Genomic DNA, 21251 nt, shown 5'->3' with positions numbered 1-21251 from the left:
TCCCTCCTTCCCTCCTTCCCTTCCTTTCTTCCTCTTGGCAAAATAGCAGAGTAAGGTCTCATTCAAAACTTATTCTTTCATTCAAAAACTTATAATTGCTCTTTGTAGAGAACGTAAAAAATTAAAAGGATTTCCTTGTTTTATGTGTAAGTTTCTGTTAAAAATGAAGCATGTATAGTTTAAACTTCTGTGTGACGAATTCCTGAGAAGATTAATATGCCTTTCAGACTCAGCACTCTGAGTTCGAGTGACACCCTTGCAAAGCTCGTTCTTTGCCTTTCGATTGTTTGGAAAGACACAGTGGTGTAAATTAATAGCCTGAACTTTAGAGTAAAAATACCTAGGTTTAAGTCCGGGTTCTCCTCTATATGAACTGTGTGATCTTTGAGGAAGTTAATTAACCTTTCTGGGCCTCAGTTTCTCTCATGTGTAAAATGGGGGTAATGGCATCTACCTTATAGATTTGTTGTATTAAATATGTTAAATGAATTAATACACATAAGGCACTAATTGTGTTAGGTGTTTTTATCATCTTAACTATAATATTTAAAGTTCTGTTTTTTCAAACAAAATTCGAGGATTTAAAGAGGTAAGATAGACTTTAGACTTTCTCACTAAATGAATTCACAGTCTATATAGTTAAGTGATAACATAGATAGTAATACTTAACTTACTTAGTCACCAGGTAAGTCTAGTGGGGAAATTAAAACACCCAAACACGAGTGCCTATCTATTGGAACTTTTTAGGGCCACTTTGGGTCCTCATGACACACGGACTTTTAGCTTCAATGTGAAGAGCTTAGAATAATGATACTCAAAGTGTGACCTGCTTCAGGGTCACCAAGAGATATTTTTTAAAAATGTAAAATCCAGGGCCCTCTTTGCGCCAGCTGAGCCAGAATTACAGGGCAAAGAGGCCAGGATTCTAGGTTTTTAGCAAGCTTCTCTGATGATTCTTATGCACACTGAAAATTGAGAACAGTTGGCATAGAACAGCGGCTCTTACCTAGATGAGAATCACTTGGAGAGCCTTTAAAGGCTGCAGCTGCTTAGATCCCAGGGACAGCAACCCTGATTTAATTGTTTAGGGGTGGCGCACTGAGCATTCACCTTAGCAGGTGATTATAGTGTGCAGGCAGGGTTGAGGAGGAGTGACATTAGAGCCCAAGTAATGCAGGTGATTGTCAACATGGTTTATGAGATCAGGGATGTAAGCTGACTTGATCTTTTCAAGAAATCATTATGATAGTTACCAGAGGCTGGGAACAATGGAGAGTTACTTAATGAATATAGAGTTTCTGTTTGGGATGATGTAAAAGTTCTGGAAATGGATAGTGGTGATGGTCACACAACTTTGTGAATGTACTTAATGCCATTGAATTACACACTTAAAATAGTTAAAATGTAAGTTTATGGTATATTTAACACAATTAAAACTACTTAAAAAAAAGCCATTTATGATTCATACATTCCAGCTGGATACTGGGGCTCACACTGTAATCCCAGCACTTTGCGAGGCTGAGGTGGAAGAATCACTTGAGCTCAGGACTTTGAGACCAGCCTAGGCAGGATCCCATCTCTACAAAAAATTTAAAAATTAGCCCGTCATCGTGGCATGCACCTGTAGTCCTGGCTACCCGGGAGACTCAGGCAGGAGGATTGCTTAAGCCCAGGAGTGCGAGACTGTAGTGATCTATGATCATGCCACTGCACTTCAGTCTGGGCAACATAGTGAGACCCAGTCTCTAAAAAATAGAAATTAAAGGCAGGTCATGGTCCTGTAATCCCAGCACTTTGGGAGGCTGAGGTGGGCAGATCACCTAAGGTCGGGAGTTCGAGACCAGCCTGACCAACATGGAGAAACCCCGTCTCCACTAAAAAAAAAAAAAACAAAACAAAACCAAAATTAGCTGGGCATCATGATACATGCCTGTAATCCCAGCTACTTGGGAGGCTGAGGCAGGAGAATCGCTTGAACCTGGGAGGCAGAGGTTGCAGCGAGCTGAGATCGTGCCATTGCACTCCAGCCTGGGCAACAAGAGTGAAATCTGTCTCATAAATAAATAAATGAAATTTAAAAAGAATTTATACATACTGAAGTTTAATTTGTTTTCTTTTCACAGTAACAGTATATCATGTATGCCACTGATTCCAGGGGACACTCCCCTGCTTTCCTCCAACCTCAGAATGGAAACAGTCGTCACTCATCTGGCTATGTTCCGGGGAAGGTTGTCCCATTGCGTCCCCCTCCTCCTCCAAAGAGTCAAGCTTCAGCCAAATTTACCTCTGTCAGACGAGAAGACCGGGCAACCTTCGCATTCTCACCTGAAGAACAGCAAGCCCAGAGAGAAAGTCAAAAGCAAAAGAGACACAAAAATACTTTCATTTGTTTTGCTATTACTAGTTTCTCATTTTTTATTGCACTTGCAATCATTTTAGGAATATCCTCAAAATATGCTCCAGATGGTAAGTGTGTATGTGTATGCACATAGAACATATTCTAGAAGACAAAAGAGAAGGAAATAGTAGAATACTTAAAAAAAAAAATTAAGTTGACCCTAGCTTACTAATATGCAGTTAGGTAATATGAAGTGTCACTTCTTATGAATGAGAGCAGTTGTTCAATAATCTGTTGCAAATGATTAAATGGTTGCTCTTCCTGTCCATTGTGCCACTTTGTTCCAGTGCTCAAGGAGGTCTTGGAGCACCTCTTTTGGAAATGCTTTGAGAACCTTCGCTAAATTCTTATGGTAGGTATGATTTTTGGACTGTTGCAAGTTTTTTTTTTTTTTTTTTTTTTTTTAAGGCAGAGTCTTGCTCTGTTGTCCCAGCTGGAGTGCAGTGGTGTGATCTTGGCTCACTGCAACCTCGACCTCCTGGGTTCAAATGATTCTCATGCCTCAGCCTCCTGAGTAGCTGGGACTACAGCCAAGTGCCACCATGTCCGGCTAATTTTTGTATTTTTAGTAGAGATGGGGTTTCACCATGTTGCCCAGGCTGGTCTTGAACTCCTGACCTCAGGTGAGCCACCCATCTCGGCCTCCCAAAGTGCTGGGATTACAGGTGTGAGCCCCTGCGCCCAGCTAGCATTGAAAATTTTGATGGAGATTGCATTGAATCTGTAGATTAGCTTGGTAAGTATTGTGATCTTAATATTGTTTTCTGATTCATGAGCAGGGAATGTCACTTTCTTAGGTCTTCTTTAATATCCTTCAACAATGTTTTATAGTTGTCAGTCTTGCACTTATTTGGCTAAATTTATTTCNAATTTTTTTTTTTTTTTTTTTTTTTTTAAGGCAGAGTCTTGCTCTGTTGTCCCAGCTGGAGTGCAGTGGTGTGATCTTGGCTCACTGCAACCTCGACCTCCTGGGTTCAAATGATTCTCATGCCTCAGCCTCCTGAGTAGCTGGGACTACAGCCAAGTGCCACCATGTCCGGCTAATTTTTGTATTTTTAGTAGAGACAGGGTTTCACCATGTTGGCCAGGCTGGTCTCGAACTCCTGACCTCAGGTATCTGCCCACCTTGGCCTCCCAAAGTGCTGGGATTACAGGTGTGAGCCACTGCACCCGGCTGCAAATTTTTTTTGGTCATAAATGTAGTGAACTATACTAGATTTTTTTTTTTAAGTAAGTGACTAAAAATAATAAGATTTGTGTTTGTGGCTTGAAATGGGCTTGGGAAGCAGTTCCAAAGGAAAAGCTTCAAATATTTTTGAGTAACAATATGTATCCTGGAAGGGAAGTATCCTTTAGGATGTGTAAGTTCTGACACCTTTATCTAAAAATCAATCATTGCTTCATAGTTAAATATTATGCAGGGAGATTTTAATTTTTTAAATGGTATTTTCTTTTCAAGTTAATGATATATCAATATTTTTTATAAGTTTTGAAGAAGTTGGTTGCCAGTCAGCCTTAATAGAATACCAACAAAGAATTGCCTCATAAAAGAATACCATCCATCTGTCGAAAATCAAAGGGCTCAGGGCTATGAAGAGAGAAGCAGACTCTTAATAGCCTGGACTGGATACCATATTTGTCTGCATTTGTAAACAAAGTCTACAACAGATTTTTGTCAAGTTAAATTCTTCCTTAAGTGGCTATAACTGTTCAGAGGGATTTTACTACTTATAAGATTTACAAATGTTTTATTATTTAGTTTTCCTGGGTGCTTTTAAGAGATTTAAAAAATTTTAAGGTTCTGGGAGAGGTAGTGCTAGTAATTCTTAGAAAATAAACCTCAAATGAGAGAGATATGCACATTAATTTCCTTATGGACCAAACTAGTAGGCCACATTATGAACTTATAACATTGATTTCCATCGCATGATTTCCATCGCATCCTCTCTCCTTTTCCCAGCAGAATAACCAAGTTCTCTATGCTGATTCATAATAACCAAGTTCACTGTGCTGATTCATACTTCCCATCTATTCTGCAGTAAAGGGATGCTAGACTAGTGGGAAATCAGAGCTGAAATCTATGGCTTTGATTGGTGTTTTCATATTCCATCTAAAACAGGGCATTGCTGATATGGTTCCTTGAATCAACATTCTTTAGTTTCACATTTTGGCAGTATAAGTGCAGATCATCAGTGGAAAGATCTGGTATGCTAAAATATTTCAGGGTCAGCTTGACTGTGGTTATTGCTGTTACATAACTTTGATAATACACTCACTGCTCTACAAGTGGGTATCTGGGACGATGGGGCTGGCTGAGCTATTTTTCAGTGCTTTGTACAGACCACACATTTTCTCATTAAGTGCATTTTACTGGAAGGAAATAGACTGAAATTTTTGGTGATGGTTCTAATGAAGCATGCTTTCCTGGGGAATAATTAAAAACAATTAAGAGAAATTATATAACCATTGAAGTAGGCTCCAGATCTCAAAAGACTGGATTTCCTTCTTTGTAGCTGGGTACAGTGCTTGTTATAACACTATGGAGAATTTCAGCTAGATGTTTTATGGGAAAAGGGAGGTAGAAGAACAGTTTAAGGAATCCTCATTATTAAGCCAAAACAAATTTAAGAGTTTTTTTGTTTCTTTGATGGGAAGAAAAGCTTAAAGATTGTTTTTAGTATAATAGTGATACGCATTGACTTATCAGAAGCTTTACATATCAACAGTTATGATACTGCTGTGAGAAAAACTAATTCCATGAAATGATTGCCAAGGATATAACTGGAGAGACTAATTTTAGCTGTGGTTAATAAGAGAAAGCATAAACCTAAGAGCGAGCTCAGAAACAGGAAGATGTTTGCCTTAGTGTTATGCAAGTTCAAAATGAGGAATCATTTTTCTTTTCTGTATAGAATAATATCTTTCTGCAGCACCCTACCTCTCTACTTTTTCTCATGTTATTCCTAAACGTGTACCCTCCACCTTAATGAAAGGAATCTCTTCATATAGTTTTCAAGCATATCTTGCTTATTCCTACCTTTGCTCAGTTTAAATACAGGCACCTTGGAATTCTGAGCAACCAAATGGACTACTTGGATCTCAAGGGATACTTGTCTTACCAACGTTCTCATGATCCTTTTATTTAAATACTGCCCATCCTTTGGTGTCCAGGTCTCGAGTCACCTGTTCATGAAGCTGCCTCAGTTACTCCAGCCCCATGCCTCCTTTGCCTGAGGTCTTTTGAATCTCGACTGACTACCATATTGTTCAGCGTTTCATTATTTCATACGTGGTGTTTTTTCCCTCCAAAGCTTGAATATAAACTCTGAGGAAATGTGAACTGATTCTATGCTTTATAAATTTTAAAATATCTGGTACAGAGTGGATAAATTGATGCTCCACAAATACTTGGCCATTAGTTGATCAAAATTGAAGGCGTGATTTTTTTTTTCTCCCCTCTTCAAAATTATGGCAGACCTTAAAGGTTTCATGCATTAAATAGCTATGACTATTTTAATTAAATACATTTATATTCTTGTTATTATAATACCTATTCAAGAGGCAAGTTCTAATTCCAGTAAAGGAACACTACAAGTAAATATGTAATTTCCTCATCTCTGAAAATGAGAAGTTATGTGTTTAGCCACTTGCTTCTTTCATTTTGGTGGGAGGGTGCACATGGCTGAAGATAGTGATGTTTCTCAGTCTTGGAGAGAGCTACTATCGGCACCTACTCCATTGTTCACTGTGTACAGGAAAGAACTTGTGAAGACCTGATCAATGTATTTAGCAATTTTCGTTTTTGATTTACCAGGATGTTGTGAACATATTTTCTTTTCTAAAACAGCTTTCTAGTGTGAATCCCAGGAGAATGTATAATTTTGCCTCTTACTATTGGTTTATTTCCAGAGTAGATGATTCAGGGGAACTTTTTTTTTTTTTTTTTTTTTTTTTTTTTTTTTTTTTAACTTTTGTATTTTATGGAGATTTTTTTTTTTTTTTTTTTTTTTTTTTTTTTTTTTTTTGGTGAAGTTTGTCCTGAACTAGATGCTAGCAATTTAGTTTTGTGGTAATACTTTAAAATGGAAATGTGATGAGAAATTAAAGGGTAAGACAGTTCTCTGCTGGTGGGAAGGCGTGGGATTTCTGTTCTAATGGCAGGAAATCAACATATGTTAGCACATTTCTTGCAGATCTGCAGCAAATAGTGGTGGTGCTTAGAGTTGGTTATATTATTCTTGCATTTTAATGGGTTGGATGGAATATCAATGTGTTTACAGAAAATTGCCCAGATCAAAATCCTCGTCTCAGGAACTGGGATCCAGGACAAGATGCTGCAAAGCAAGTTGTTATCAAGGAGGGAGATATGCTCCGTCTGACCTCAGACGCCACCGTGCATTCTATAGTCATTCAGGATGGAGGTAGGTAATGGTTCCTGCCTATGGGAACTGCAAGGTTGCTCTTTAATGTGGGGGATATTTGATGTTCCTTATGTAGAAAACTATTTTTAGGCAGAATAGCCTTTAGTTTGTGGTTGTCACTCCAACCATGGAGATTTGGAAAGTTCCTGAGATAAAACCAGAGAATTTATGCAGAGATAACCATAGAATTGAAGAACTTAGACCTTAGGTATCACTCAAATCAAGACCCCTGATTTATAGCCAAGGAAACAGTTCCAGAGAGGTGATCTCTCAGAGCTAAATTTTTGTCACAATTCTGAGAGTGATGAGAGAGTTAACATGAGTAAACATATACAAAAATAAGATTCAGATTTGTAGGCTCTTAGGTATTTTTAAGAGAAATGATTTAACCTGTAAAGTGAATGGGTTGAAATTCACAGTCATAGGCATTGAGAGTATATTAAGATATGAACTCTTCGTTTTTTCCTTTAGTTTTCTAAGCAGATCCTTAGTGAATTCTTTTTTCTGACTTAATTGCGGAAGCGTACTTTACCTTAAGGTGAAATCTATTTCCCTGTATCTCAGAAAGATGATTTAGAAGTTGGCTTACAGGTTGGTATTCCCTGCAGGACTGCTTGTATTTGGGGACAATAAAGATGGATCCAGAAATATTACTCTGAGGACTCATTACATCCTGATCCAGGATGGTGGGGCGCTTCATATTGGAGCAGAAAAATGCCGCTATAAATCCAAAGCGACAATTACCTTGTATGGCAAGTCAGATGAAGGTGAAAGTATGCCAATATTTGGCAAAAAGTTTATTGGTGTGGAAGCTGGCGGGACACTGGAGTTACACGGGGCACGGAAGACATCGTGGACGTTGTTGGCAAGGACCCTGAATTCCTCAGGCTTGCCCTTTGGGTCCTACACCTTTGAAAAGGACTTTTCCCGGGGCCTCAATGTGAGGGTCATTGACCAAGACACGGCCAAAATTTTGGAAAGTGAGAGGTTTGATACCCACGAATACCACAATGAGAGCAGGCGGCTTCAGGAGTTTCTGAGATTCCAGGATCCAGGTCGGATTGTTGCCATAGCTGTTGGGGATTCAGCTGCTAAAAGCCTCTTACAAGGAACCATCCAGATGATCCAGGAACGGTTGGGAAGTGAACTGATCCGAGGACTGGGCTACAGGTAGGCATACCTTCTTCCCCGTGTCTGTGTGAGAGGAGAGTGAGGGTGGGGAAAGAAGCCACAGCCACAGCATGACTCAGGCATCAGAAGGGCCACTGTACCATTTGCATGTCTGCTAGCTTTGAGACATGGGGCTGGAGGATAGGACACCGCATACAAAAGCTGTTTTCCTTGGCTTTGGTTTACGAAGCCCTTTGTGAACTGGAGTGCCAGGCTTGTGAAAAGTTGAGAGCAGAAGTGTGGTACTGAAAAACAGTCAGGCAGTTGAAGGACAATTTGCCTCTGAAGATACTTCCTCCTTTCATTACCTTCTGAAGATCATATGAAACTCAGGCTAATTGAGGCAACTTATGAGTTTAAAGGTTAGGGCAGAATTTCATGCTAAGTTCTAACCTGTCTTAAAAGCCTGAGGGGGTAGAATATGCTGTTTTCTTTTCTTTTTTTTTTTTTTGGACTCCTTTGCAGGCTGATTGGAATCTGCATGTTTGACTGGCACAGGTCTGTGGACCCCTGGCATATATGAGGAAGGAAAAAGTTAAAGGGCTAGGAAATCCATCCGGATAGTAGAATTCATTTCTGCTATTTATGGTTCTCGTACCCTATTCCTTTTATTTTTATTTTTACAGACAGGGTCTTGCTCTGTTGCCCGAGCTGGAGCGTAGCAGTGCGGTCGCAGCTCACTGCAGCCTCATCCTCCCAGGCTCCAGTGATACTTCCATCTCAGCCTCCCAAGTAGCTGAGACTACAAACAGTTGCTGCCACACCTGTCTAATTTTACACTTTTGTAGGTGGGGGGTGTGTGTCACTTTGTTGCCCAGGCTGGTCTCAAATTCCTTTGCCCAAGTGACCCTCCCGCCTCAGCCTCCCAAAACATTGACTTTATAGGCGTGAACCACCGCACCCAGCCTTGTTGTGCCATATTCTAATTAACCATGATTTCCTAATGCAGTTCTGAGTCTAGGGGAAGTAGCCGACCTAACATTTCATTTAAAAAACAGAAGCTTTTAATTCTGCTGAATGCTCTTAGTAAAGTCAGGGAATATCTGTGGTGGGAAAAGTAAGAGGACCTCAAAACCCACATGCCATGATAATCTAGTTACTATTTTTTCCTTTGATGGTAGATTGTTGGAATGGGGTATTACCTATAGCAATTCTAGAGCAGGCTAGAAAGACAAAAATTAGTGAAGAAAAACAGTTTGTAACATTTTAGAAATACCTTTTATTCATGTAGGGGATATTTAGGAGATGCTAAGTGCTGGATACCCATGGATGCTTAGACGAAAGGACACTGTCTCAGAGCCCTTGGTTAATCTAGTGGATAAACAGAGACCTAAATAGATGATGATCCTACAGTGAGATATGCCGCAGTTACAGGGTGTAATGGGAGTGTAAGTATTAATAGAAGAAGCCTCTAAATTGGCCTAGTGAATCAGTACAGGCTCCCCAAAGGCAAGAGACCTGAAGGAAGTTCAGGAGTGTGCTGTGCAGACAGTGGAGAAGGAAGCTTTTTCAGACTGAGGGAATTCCATGTGCAAAAACCTCAAAGGGTTTCTTTTTTTTTTTTTTTTTTTTTTGGCTTTTGTTTTGAAATATGAGATACACATACAAAAAAGTAAGAATGTAGAGCTTCATGAGTTGCCGCAATGTGATGCCTGTGTAGCCACTACCCAGGTCATGAAATAGGACGTTGCCAGCAGCCCAGAAGTTCCCTTCCTCCCCTCTGCTATGCATTAATCACTCTCTTCCCCACCAAAGGAAGCCATGCTTCTGAATTTTGGGATCTACTAAAGTTTAGGTTTGCCTGTTTTTCAACTTTATATAAATGGAAGCTGACAATATATTATATTTTGTGTCCAGCTTCTTTGCACAGTGTTACATGATTGAGTGCTATTCATATTGTTGCATGTAGTGCTTCCTCCTTTTCTTTTCTTTTCTTTTTTTTTTTTTTTTGATTTTAAATAGAGATGGGGTCTCACTCTATTGACCAGGCTGATCTAAAACTCCTGGCCTCAAGTGATCCTCCCATCTCAGCCTCCCAAATTTCTGCGATTACAGACATAGACCATGTGCCCGGCCGAGGCTCATTTTCTTTGCTGTTTATTTTCTGTTGTATGAATATACCACAGTTTATTTACTGGTGGCCATCTGAGTGGCTTTCCAGTTTGGACCTGTTATAAAATTGCTTCCCTAAATGTTCCTTGATCCATCCCTTAATGTACATGTGCATATATTTCTATCATATATAAACCTAGGAGTGGAAGCATGATCTTTTCAAAGTTACAGACCTACTTTGTTTCATTATCTGGTAATACCAGGGATTACAACTTCTATTTCTTCATGCTATTGTTGTGTCTAGGTTTGCATGATCATTAGCTGTGACCATTTTGACTTTCTTAGGTTCCTCTCCCTACTGGTTTCTAAATTCCTTTTAAAATATTGCTTTTGATTTCATAGAGGAATTAGAGTTGTGATCTTTTGCCAGCGTTCCATTGCATAGACGTTATCTCCAATGTACATAAACACATAGGCCTTTGAAGATAATGTTCTGGTGCGTTGAAATTTTCCCTCAAGTGGAGGAGGGAAGTAGGAGTGTTTTGGAGATAATGTCAATAGGAGAGAAAGAACATTGTTTTATAGTTGCTGAGGCAGTCCTGGTAAAGAAAGGAAGCCTGTGATATTCTTCCTCTCTTTTCTTCTCTCAAATAGGAGATAATATATTGAGGCATTCTTTATTTGATTCTTTCTGCTATATCAAGGGGATAAATAAAGCTACAAAGCATTGTCGTCCAAAGAGTAGCTAATCCATACAGGGGCAGCTGTGGAATTTGTAAGGGTGTAGGCATGCTTTGGTTAACTTTTATCTGTGAATATCCAGCCATCTGTCAGACACAGATTACATTTGTTATTTTTTTTCTAGAGTAGGAAGTTGACATTTTTCTTTTCATGTTTTAAACCAGGAGTCTTAAAGCAGATTTTCTGGTTTTTAAAAATTGTCCCTTTGTGTTGATTGCTTTTGATCACAAGTTTGAGCATGTCTCTCAGATATTTAGTATCAGAAATAATGGTGTTTTTAGGCCAGGTGCAGTGGCTCATGCTTGTAATCCAAGCACTTTAGGAGGCTGAGGAGGTCAGATCACCTGAAGTCAGGAGTGCGAGACCAGCCTGGCCAACGTGGTGAAACCCTGTCTCTACTAAAATTAAAATACAAAATTAGCTTGGTGTGGTGGTGGGCACCTATAATCCCAGCTACTTGGGAGGCTGAGGCAGGAGAATTGCTTTCACCCCAGAGGTGGAGGTTGCAGTGAGCTGAGATCTCACCATTGCACTGTAGCCTGGGCAACAAGAGCGAGACTCTGTCTCAAAAAAAAAAGAAAAGAAAAAGAAAAAGAAATAATGGTGTTTTCAAATACGTTGCTTTCAACAAATAGACATATAGTATATAAAATTTAAAATTTGTTGGATAGTGATCCTACAGCTTTGATTTAATTTAGGAATGTTAAGAAATCTCTGCTGGCTGCGGTGGCTCACGCCTTTAATATCAGCACTTTGGGAGGCCGAGGCAGGCTGATCACCTGAGGTGGGGAGTTTGAGACCAGCCTGACCAACATGGAGAAACCCCGTCTCTACTAAAAGTACAAAATTAGCCGGGCGCGGTGGCGCATGCCTGTAATCCCAGCTACTGGGGAGGCTGAGGTGGGAGAATCGCTTGAACCTGGGAGGCAGGAGGTTGCGGTGAGCCAAGATTGCACCATTGTCCTCCAGCCTGGGCAACAAGACTGAAACTCCATCTCAAAAAACAAAAGTCTAACTCACTTCTCAAACTTGCCTGCACACCTGGAGACGTTAAAAAATCTTGACACCAAGGGTGCTCCTTAGATCAATTATGTCAGGAAGAAGGATAAGACTCCCAGGCTGTTGAAGGTTGATGATTACTACTCTAACCTCTGGTCTCTAATTTAGGGGTTTTCAAAGTATGGTGCCCTGACCAGTAGCATTGACATAATTTGGTAACCTGTTAGAAATACAAATCTCTGGTTCCACCTCAGAAACTGAGAGCGTGGGGCCAGCAATCTAATTTAGCACGCCATTCCTTTCTCCTGTTGATCCTGATGCATACTGAAGTTTGAGAACTACTGCCCAAACTCAGTGGTTTTCAAGCCTAACTGCACGATCAAGTCACCTGGGAACTTTAAAAACAGTGAGACCCTGTCTCCAAAAAATAAAAATAAATTATCACAAACATACAAATGCTGGACCCAACCTTTTGCAATTAACATGATTCCCTTTATCTGGGATGGGGTCTGTGCATTGATATATTTTTCAAACTCCGTAGGTAATTCTATTATGCAATTAGATTTTTGAGAACATTGTATTAATAGAATGGATAGTTTAAAAGAGAGCAGGTGATAATCATTTTAAAAGAAGGTAAATGGATTTTGGCCAGAATGTTATGTGTGATATGGATGTGTATTGAGGAGGTAAGTCAATGATTAATTGAAATTGTAGTCATTGATCTTTCACCTATTACAGAGCTGGACAAACAAAGTATTTAAAAACTAGGTGCATTTCCTTCTAGGAAAACTAGGTGCAGTCAAGGTTTGGAATTACAACCTCATATAGAAAAACCATTAGGGATTGACAAAAACAAAATATGAGAATTACACAGCATTCTGTAATAACATCTTTGTCAGGGATTTTGTGAATACCATGACAAGTAATCAAATGCACATGCTCTTTTTCCTTCTAGGCAAGCTTGGGCTTTAGTTGGTGTCATTGATGGTGGAAGCACTTCTTGCAATGAATCTGTGAGAAACTATGAAAATCATAGCAGTGGCGGGAAGGCTCTTGCCCAAAGAGAATTTTATACCGTGGATGGCCAGAAGTTCTGTGTGACAGCTTATAGTGAATGGATCGAAGGTAGGCAAGTAGAGTTTATATTCTTGTAAGACACTGATAAGTATTATGACAGATTTTTTTTTTTAGAATAGTATTATGTTCAAATGACAATCAACCGGGTTAGATTTCTCAACTGGTTGAAACTTACAGTTTTCCTTGGCCGGGTGCGGTGGCTCAAGCCTGTAATCCCAGCACTTTGGAAGGCCGAGATGGGCGGATCACGAGGTCAGGAGATTGAGACCATCCTGGCTAACACGGTGAAACCTCGTCTCTACTAAAATACAAAACCTAGCCGGGCGAGGTGGCGGGCGCCTGTAGTCCCAGCTACTCTGGAGGCTGAGGCAGGAGAATGGTATAAACCCGGGAGGCGGAGCTTGCAGTGAGCTGAGATCCGGCCACTGCACTCCAGCCCGGGCGACAGAGCAAGACTCCGTCTCAAAAAAAAAAAAAGAAACTTACAGTTTTCCTACTGCGCTTAATCTTTCAGAACAAAATCCACTAATCTTTTAGAACAGAGGTCTCCAATCTTTTAGCTTCCCTGGACCACATTGGAAGAAAAAGAATTGTCTTGGACCACACATAAAATACAGTAACACTAATGATAGCTGATGGACTAAAAACAAAATATCATAATGTTTTAAGAAAGTTTATGAATTTGTGTTGGGCTTCATTCAAAGCCGTCCTGGGCCACATGTGGCTCACGGGCTGTGAGTTGGACAAGCTTGTTTTAGAACAAAGCTGAGTTGCGTGTGCTGTAACTAGAATAGACCATTCTCTAGTCTAGAAACAATCTTCTGGGCTTGGAGTGAAGAGATGATCTATTAGGGATGAGGAAGCTGGAATCAAGCCCCAGCTTTCTGCCTCCAAGATGACTGCTGTTTCTTTGCCTCTGCCAAAAAGCATAAAGCATAGGTGGTGGGTAAGAAGTGTTTCTTAGCAGGAATTTTGTCCTGTAAGTGAAGTTTAGTGGTACCGCCTCCAGTATCACTAAAAAAAAAAGTAGTCGTCTTTTATTTTCTTTTTTTTTTTGAGACAGAGTCTAACTCTGTCACCCAAGCTGGAGTTCAGTGGCGTGATCTCTGCTCACTGCAACCTCCGCCTCCCAGGTTCAAGCAATTCTCTGCCTCAGCCTCCCAAATAGCTGGTATTCTAGACAGGGGATAATTACTGACAGAACTCTAGTCAACGTTTCCTTTGTAGGAAATGTTATTTACATTTCCACATTAGTGATAACTACTCATTCCTGAAAGATGGTATGTTCTAGCTATCTGTTATAAGATATTGTTCATGTCTCATGTTCTCAGTGACTCTTACTTTCTGGAAGAGGTGGAAAATTTTCTTCAGGAATCAGAGAATGAACTTTTTTTAATGTTTCCCATTCAGTAGTGCTAATAGGAGATAATCTGAAACAGGATTTTCTTTTAAGCCAAGAAAAAAATGTGTTAGTGAGTAATACAAATCTTCCTCATCTAACCTTCTGGCTTTAAAAAAAAAAATTAACAGAAAGAAACAAATTTTAGTGATCTTTCAAGTCAAAATTTATTTGTCTAGTAGTCATCTGTTTTGTTTTGTTTTGTTTTGTTTTTGAGACGGAGTCTCACTGTGTCGTCCCAGTCTAAAGTGCAGTGGCGTGATCTTGGTTCACTGCAAGCTCCGCCTCCCAGGTTCAAGCAATTCTCTGCCTCAGCCTCCCAAATAGCTAGTATTACAGGTGCCCACCACCATGCCTGGCTAATTTTTGTATTTTTAGTAGAGACAGGATTTCACCATCTTGGCCAGGCTGGTCTTGAACTCCTGACCTAGTGATCCATCCGCCTCAGCTTCCCAAAGTACTGGGATTACAGGTGTGAGCCACCACACCTGGTTAGTCATCTGTTTTTAAAGCATTCCTGAATTTTTTTTTTTTTTTTTTTGAGATGGAGTCTTGTTCTATCACCCAGGCTGGAGTGCAGTGGTGGGATCTCCACTCACTGCAGACTCTACCTCCCAGTTTCAAGCACTTCTCCTGCCTCAGGCTCCCAAGTAGCTGGGATTACAGGTGCGTGCCACCACACCTGGCTAATTTTTTTGTATTTCTATTAGAGACAGAATTTCACCATGTTGGCCCGGTTGGCAACTCCTGACCTCAAGCAATCTGTCGATCTCAGCCTCCCAAAGTGCTGGGATTACAGGCATGGGTGCATTACTGAAATTTTATTTGAAAAAATATTTCTTAATTGCTCTTAGGGGAATTTATTTTGTTGGCAAAAATGTGAAATTTGGGGTAGGGATTGTTTTTGCCTCCATGAGTTTTTTAAATTTGTTCTTAACCTGCTTGTTTTGATTCTGGGAAAGTATAATATGGAGACTTTGAAAGAAATTGGGCTCTGGAATTAGATTAGCTTTAAATTTGGGGCTCTATCATATTTAGCTGTTATTCAAACTACCTGATCTTTGGTTTCTTCATCTCTAATAAATATAATAGCTCCTGTCTCTCACAGTTGTGTTGATGAAAGGTTATTATGCATGTGAGATCTCAACAACTATTAGCTATCATTATTGTTGTTAGAATTACTATTATTAATATTATTATTTGTATAAAATCCTACAGACTTTAGTATCTGGATGCAAGAAACATATTCAGAAAACATTTTAGATTTGTTAGGTACTTTATTTCTGTGCTTTATAGATATAGAAAAGCAGGGTAGATCAAGAGTACCAAAACAGAATCCAAGACTTGCCCAGGTTAAGTTTTATCTGGATAGTTGGCAGAGCCGGGTGGCTCATGCCTATAATCTTAGAGCTCTGGGAGCTTGAAGTGGGACGATCGCGGAAGGTTAGGACTGGGCAACATAGTGGGACCATGTCTCTGTATTTTTTTTTAAAGACTGTAAGAATATACAAATTATTTGTTGTTCCTTGCTTGAATTTCCCCACTTTTGATTCTCCAAAGGGAATGTGTTCTTTCACTCATATCATCAGCCCTTAGAGTTAGCATCTTTTCTTTTCTTTTCTTTTCTTTTTTTTTGAGACGGAGTCTTGCTCTGTCACCCAGGCTGGGGTTCAAGCGATTCTCCTGCCTCAGCCTCCTGAGTAGCTGGGACTACAGGCACGTGCCACCACACCTGGCTAATTTTGTATTTTTAGTAGAGATGGAGTTTGCACCATGTTAGGCCAGGCTGGTCTTGAATTCCTTGACCCTCAAGGTGGATCTGCCTGCCTCAGCCTCCCAGAGTGCTGGGATTAGCAAGGCTTTCCATAACCCCTTCCCCTTCCCCTTCCCCTTCCCCCTTCTCCTTCCCTTTCCCTGCCCTGCCCCCTCCCCTGCCCTGCCCTGCCCTGTCCTTTCCTCTTTTGTTCTTTTTTGTCTCACTCTTGTCTCCTAGGCTGGAGTGCAGTAGTCTAATCACAATTCACTGTACCCTTGACCTCCTGGGCTTAAGCAATCTTCCCCCCTCAGCCTTCCCAGTATCTGGGAGTACACGCATGCACCACCACACCTGACTCATTTTTTAATTTTTTTTTATAGAGATGAAGTCCCACTGTGTTGTCCAGGCTGGTCTCCTGGACTCAGTGATCCTCCTGCCCTAGCCTCCTAAAGTGTTGGGATTACAGGAATAAGCCACCATGCCCATCCTAGAGTCAGCATCTTAAAGTAGCCACAGAGTAGTATGCTGTTAATTAGACGACAGAGAAGTACATTTATTAAACAGCTATCTTTTGAAATGTCGTTTTCCTTTTTTATCAATGTTATGAAGTAGTTGCCATCCATTTCGTAGACATTTCCCATCCTTTTCATAGACATTTCCATTAAATCAACTTTTGATTTATGACAGATTGTATCATGAATGTTAAGAAGCAGAAAGCATTTCTATACTGGGTAGCATGTGAAAGAAGCCAAGTTGTGAAACTGGATCAGATTTTCAATTCTTGTCTGCTTAATTGGGAACTAACTTTGACTTTCAAAGAAGATATTAGGAAAGATCAGTAATTAGTAGTCATTAGATTACATAATTTACATCATCCCAGGAAAGGAGCTGAGCTGGACAGGGGCACCATCATGTGACCTCAGGTCACATTGCAGATCATACTGGTCATACTCTTCCATTCAGTAGACATCCGTGGATACGTACCACAAACAAGACAGAGTCGTGCATACGTAAATAATGTACTCTGCAACCTTCACTGATGCAGCTTCCAAGGAGGTGAGCAGTTCTCCCGATAGGAAGGTATGAACAATTCCAGGCAGTATACCGAGAGAAAACTGGAGAGAGAGAGGTTGCTTCCAACACGGATGTTTGGGAAGTCCTTAAAGAATCGCCTGAACTTCATAAGAAGGACAGTATGTTGGTTGGTCAAGAAGAATACGGAAGGACATTTTAGGGGAAGAATAAAGCATGAGCAAAGGCACAGACATGAAGGGTTTTCTGAGACAGATTTTTATGTTATTTTTTTGAGAGAGTATCTTGCTCTGTTGCCTAGGCTGGAGTGCAGTGGCACAGTCATGTCTCACTGCAGCCTCAAACTCCTGTGCTCAAGTGATCCTCCCACCTCAGACTCCCCACCTCAGACTCCCAAGTAGCCGGGACTACAAGCATGTGCCACTACTCCCTGCTACTTCTAAAAATATTTTGTAGAGATGGGGCTTCGCTCTGTTGCTCAGGCTAGTCTTGAACTCCTGGGCTCAAGTGGTCCTCTGCCCTCGGCCTCCCAAAGTGTTGAGATTACAGGCATGAGCCACTGTGCCCATCCACAAATTGTTATTTTATGTATTTACTTATTTTTGAGACAGGGTCTTCCTGTGTCTCATAGGCTGGAATGCGGTGGCCCGATCATAGCTCACTGCACCCTTAACCTTCCTGGCTCAAGCAGTCCTCCCACCTCAGCTGCCAAAGTAGCTGGGGATATAGGCACACATCACCATGCCTGGCCAATGTTTTTTGCAGGGACAGGGGTCTCACTCTGTTGCCCAGGCTGGTCTCGAACTGCTGAGCTCAAGTGATCCTCCTGCCTTGGCCTCCTGAAGTGCTGGGATTTACAGGTATGAACCACCACGCCTGGCCCACAAATTCTTATTCTTAAGATTGTTAGTGTGCTGATGTCAGCGTGCTAATGCCCTATCCATTTTTCTGTGCTTGGATCAACTTGAAGCACTGGGTATTTATTACAGACCTATCCTCTGCTTGACAAATTCTGCTGGAATATAGGTACTTGTCACATATTGGGATGGTTTGGGGTCAGTATAACAGTTGTTGCACTGAGTTGAAATACAGCAAGAGATTTGGGGATCTAGAGCCTTCTTCAAAATTATAAAGTAATAGTTTACTAAGGTGACATCTTGTGTTCCTTCATGACTAGAGGTACATGGGGTACTCTCCCCTTGAGGGCAGAGATCTCTCCATTTTCATATTTTTATTATTTATATCTGTAGAGTGACTGACACATGGTAGCATGCATAAAAATTTGCTGCATCGTGGTTATCTTAACTTTTGATTTGTGAATCAGTGTGAAGGTTGATTTTAGAGAGAAAAAAATACTGTTAATGTATCACTTTCTTTTTCTTTCTTTTTTTTTTTTTGGTTTAGGTGTTTCTCTTTCAGGTTTCCGGGTAGAGGTTGTAGATGGAGTGAAGCTAAATTTGCTAGATGACGTTAGTAGTTGGAAACCTGGAGACCAGATTGTGGTCGCAAGCACAGACTATTCCATGTACCAAGCAGAGGAGTTCACTCTTCTTCCCTGTTCCGAATGCAGCCATTTTCAGGTCAAAGTCAAAGGTATTAAATTGCTCAGAGTACTTCTTGGGAAACACACTATTTTCTTGGGATTTGATTCCTGGAATCCTTTTTCCTCTCAATCACTACCGTCACCACCACCACCACCATCACCATCATCAGTATTGAAGGTCATAGCAGTGGAATGCATTGAACACTAGATTCCAGGGAATATTAGACAAAAATAGCTATTGAGCAATATTCTTGCTGCTAATGATACATATTGCTTCAGTTTCTTTGTATAAAAAAAAAGAGATGTCAACTAGAGAAATTGATTTTCCAAGGTCTTTTCCATTGTTTTAAGTTCTGGGGTACATATGTAGGATGTGTAGGTTCATTACATAGGTAAACGTGTGCCATGGTGGTTTGCTGCACCTACCAACCCATCACCTAAGTGAATATTCAGCCCAGCATGTATTAGCTATTTTTCCTGATGCTGTCCCTCCCGCTGCCTCCCCTCCATTGTCTTCTGTATTAATTTTCTAGTGTCAGATAATAGTAAACCCAACGATGAATTAGATCCATTTATAAATAGAAGTCTTTCTTAATTAAAAGAAATCCTATGGTTTTCGAGTGCCTATGTGATTAGCCAAAAAAAAAAAAAACTCACTAATATTTAAAATGGACTTAAATAGGTATTTTCATAAGACTATGTTTCCTGGCTGGGAGCAGTGGCTCCCGCCTATAATCCCAGGACTTTGGGAGGCCGAGGCGGGTGGTTCACTTGTGGTTAGGCGTTTGAGACCAGCCTGGCCAATATGGTGAAACCCTGTCTCTACTAAAAATACAAAAAACATTAGCTGGGCATGGTGGTACAAGCCTTGTAATCCCAGCTGCTAGGGAGGCTGAGGCAGGAGAATCGCTTGAACCCAGGAGGTTCATGCAGTGCAGTGATGTGATCTCAGCTCACTGCAACCTGGGCAATAGAGCAACCTGTATCTCAAAAAAAAAAAAAAAAAAAAAACTACACGAAGAAATTCTTAGTGTAAGTTGCATATCCAAAGAATCCCTGACACTTACTGGGCACTCATTTTGAGCCTGGTACTAGGCACAGCCCCTTTGTACATGGCTTCATTTATAGGATTCATTGTGCATTTCACTCATTCTATTGCTTTTCTTTTGAACTCAAGTATACATTTATGGTATAAAACAAAAGAGTTTACAGTAACTGTTCAGTAAGTGCTTCTTTAGTTTTCAGTAATTTAGAGTAATAGGTAAAGCTTCAACAATTAAGGAAAATTTTCTGCTTTGGAAAAAAGTAGTGATTGGCTTACCTGGCCCTTTTTCCCTGAGCTTCATTCAACATTGTACTTTTCCTTCTTGATAATACAGGGCATAAACAAAACAAGAACACCACCAACGAAAACCCCAAAACTATGATACCATCTGGCGTTAATTTCTTTTGGAAATTCCAACTCTTGTTAACAAGTCTGCATGATGAGTCTTCATGAGCTGTCCTCCCATGATTTATGTGTATTTTTCCTTCCTGAGTTTATATAATAAGATCATCAGTGAAAAGCTCATTATTAAAGTGCTTCTACACTTCCAGTAAATGTGAGAATTTAAAAGAATGCATACTAATATTAAAATAAGAAGAAATGAGAAAGAAAAGATGGTAATTTATCTATTGTTAATGTCCAGTTGCAGATTAGCTTCTAAGTAAAAGCATCAACAATTTGACACCCTGATATTAATATCTACACACCATTTGTTTTATGGACTCACCATGCATTTGGTGGTTCTTACACCCTAGGGGAGGAGTCCAAGAGCGTATGGAGAGAAAGATTAGGGATCATTAGGCAGATTCCAGATTATTAGTGCTGTTGAAGGGAGGATTGAGCTGCTTCAGGAAGGAACAAGCTTTCTGTCAGTGTGTGGGTTTGAGAATTGGCAGAACAGTTAGTAGTGGGGGTTCAGGCTGTGGGTGGGGGCTGGACTAGATAATCTTTAAATTCCTCGTGTGCTGGGATTCTGATTCTGAGGTGTCAGAGAATGAGAGCAGATGATAAGTTCTCAGGATCATCTTGGGGTTATAGAATGAAGAGAATGTCTTTTCGAAGTGAGTTTCATGTTTTCTTTGTTCTAACATTCTTTTTTTTCCTTGCCCATATCAACCAGAAACCCCTCAGTTCCTGCACATGGGTGAGATCATAGACGGTGTAGACATGAGAGCTGAAGTTGGAATTCTTACCCGGAATATTGTGATCCAAGGAGAAGTGGAGGACTCATGCTATGCAGAAAATCAGTGCCAATTTTTTGATTATGATACCTTTGGGGGACACGTTATGGTAGGCGAAAGGATTTGATTATTTCTTTGAAATCCTGGTTGCTAAATACATGTTTGAAGAAACTGTCAAGTTTTGGAATGAGATATAAATGGATATTAAAAGCAAATCATGTTTTGTTTCTCAATGACAATGAGGAGGTTTTAGATGATTCAAATAGAATGTAATGACTTCATTTAGTTGGCCTGGACCTCTAGTTAAACCATTTAAGAATTGTTCCATAAGGAGTCAAATCAATATATTGGGAAGAACCAATTACAGAGACAAAAAAAAAGGCCGGGCGCGGTGGCTCAAGCCTGTAATCCCAGCACTTTGGGAGGCCGAGATGGGC

General features: G+C 40.3%; 1 protein-coding gene across 1 annotated transcript in view; it reads left to right on the top strand.

Moving 5' to 3' along the window:
- CEMIP2 (cell migration inducing hyaluronidase 2) overlaps positions 1–21251 on the top strand; it is a 91143-nt gene that overhangs the window by 19484 nt on the left and 50408 nt on the right. Inside the window, exons 2-7 of the mRNA XM_017863322.1 lie at positions 2124–2466; positions 6679–6819; positions 7428–7989; positions 12737–12906; positions 18450–18638; positions 20754–20923. Coding sequence (XP_017718811.1) covers positions 2136–2466; positions 6679–6819; positions 7428–7989; positions 12737–12906; positions 18450–18638; positions 20754–20923 — 1563 coding nt within the window. The 5' untranslated portion in view covers positions 2124–2135. The remainder of the gene's footprint in view (positions 1–2123; positions 2467–6678; positions 6820–7427; positions 7990–12736; positions 12907–18449; positions 18639–20753; positions 20924–21251) is intronic.

This window comes from Rhinopithecus bieti, unplaced genomic scaffold (assembly GCF_001698545.2).
Source record: "Rhinopithecus bieti isolate Rb0 unplaced genomic scaffold, ASM169854v2 scaffold_68834, whole genome shotgun sequence".
NCBI lineage: Eukaryota > Metazoa > Chordata > Mammalia > Primates > Cercopithecidae > Rhinopithecus > Rhinopithecus bieti.
This window is presented reverse-complemented; position numbering and strand designations above follow the sequence as displayed.